Consider the following 1,420-nt stretch of genomic DNA (forward strand, 5'->3'; position numbering starts at 1 on the left):
AGAAACAAACAAAAAAAAGATATAATTCCATGTGATGTGTGCTTACATGCCCAATAAAACTGGAATCCAAGAGTCTTTAACTTTCAACATAGAGCAGAGACAGGGAGAGAGAATTGGAGATACCTGAACGATAAAACTTACATCTGTTTCACACTGCATAAATAAACATTTATCTCAAATTTCTTCTTCTCTTCCTCCATAGAATTCCCAGAGGAAAATGGCAGCAGGAAATCACTCTACAGTTAATGAGTTCATCCTTGTTGGGCTGACAGAAAAAACAGAACTCCACCTGCCCCTCTTTATTTTCTTCCTAGGAGTCTATGTGGTCACAGTGGTGGGGAACCTGGGCATGATCACACTGATTGGGCTCAGTTCTCACCTGCATACCCCCATGTACTATTTCCTCAGCAGTTTGTCCTTCATTGATCTCTGCTATTCCACTGTCATTACCCCCAAAATGCTGGTGAGCTTTGTGACAGAGAACACTATCTCCCACCCTGAATGCATGAGTCAGCTCTACTTCTTCATTTTTTTTATTATATCAGAATGTCATATGTTGGCTGTGATGGCATATGATCGTTATGTTGCCATCTGTAATCCATTGCTTTACAAGGTCACCATGTCTTATCAGGTCTGCTCCTGGTTGGTAGTTGTGGTATATATGATAGGCTTGATTAGTGCCACAGCTAATACAGTTTGCATGTTAAGAGTGGTTTTCTGCAAGGCTAAAATAATCAACCACTACTTCTGTGATATTTATCCACTACTGAAGCTCTCCTGCTCCAGCATTTATATCAATGAAGTGGTAGTATTGTGCTTCAGTGTATTTAATATTCTTGCACCAATCTCGACCATCCTTGGCTCCTATATCTCCATCATTGCCAGCATCCTGCGAATTCGCTCCACTGAGGGCAGGTCCAAAGCTTTCAACACATGCAGCTCCCACATCTTGGCTGTTACAATCTTCTATGGTTCTGCAGCATTCATGTACCTGCAGCCATCAAATGTCAGCTCCATGGACCAAGGGAAAGTGTCTTCTGTATTTTATACCACTATTGTGCCAATGCTGAACCCCCTGATCTACAGCCTGAGGAATAAGGATGTCAAAATTGCTCTAAAAAAAATAATTGAGAAAAGACTATTTTGCATTAACAAAGATTTATAATTCTTTGGAAAAAAATCAGAAAAGAAGGTGTCCAGAGACTGCAACATATAAACACAAGTAGTTGAGATTATTATCAACATTTGATTACATGGAAGACAGTTCCCAAGGATAAGACTGGATTCATAGTATCACATGGAGGGCAATGTCAATTCTAGGAAGTCCAGGTGTCATCCGTAGTAACCCATATTACTTCTAATTATTTTTTTTTTAAATCTTCAAATGCCTTCATGTGGAGAGATTATAACTCATAAACAT

The 1,420-nt window shown here is 39.4% G+C and overlaps 1 protein-coding gene across 1 annotated transcript; it reads left to right on the plus strand.

Annotated features, from left to right (window-relative positions):
- Positions 1-217: 217 nt before the first annotated feature.
- Positions 218-1,165, plus strand: LOC126060645 (olfactory receptor 150-like). The gene has a single exon (XM_049856884.1). The coding sequence runs from the start codon at positions 218-220 to the stop codon at positions 1,163-1,165; it is 948 nt and encodes a 315-aa protein (XP_049712841.1).
- Positions 1,166-1,420: the final 255 nt, after the last annotated feature.

This window comes from Elephas maximus, chromosome 17, assembly GCF_024166365.1.
Source record: "Elephas maximus indicus isolate mEleMax1 chromosome 17, mEleMax1 primary haplotype, whole genome shotgun sequence".
NCBI classification, from domain to species: domain Eukaryota; kingdom Metazoa; phylum Chordata; class Mammalia; order Proboscidea; family Elephantidae; genus Elephas; species Elephas maximus.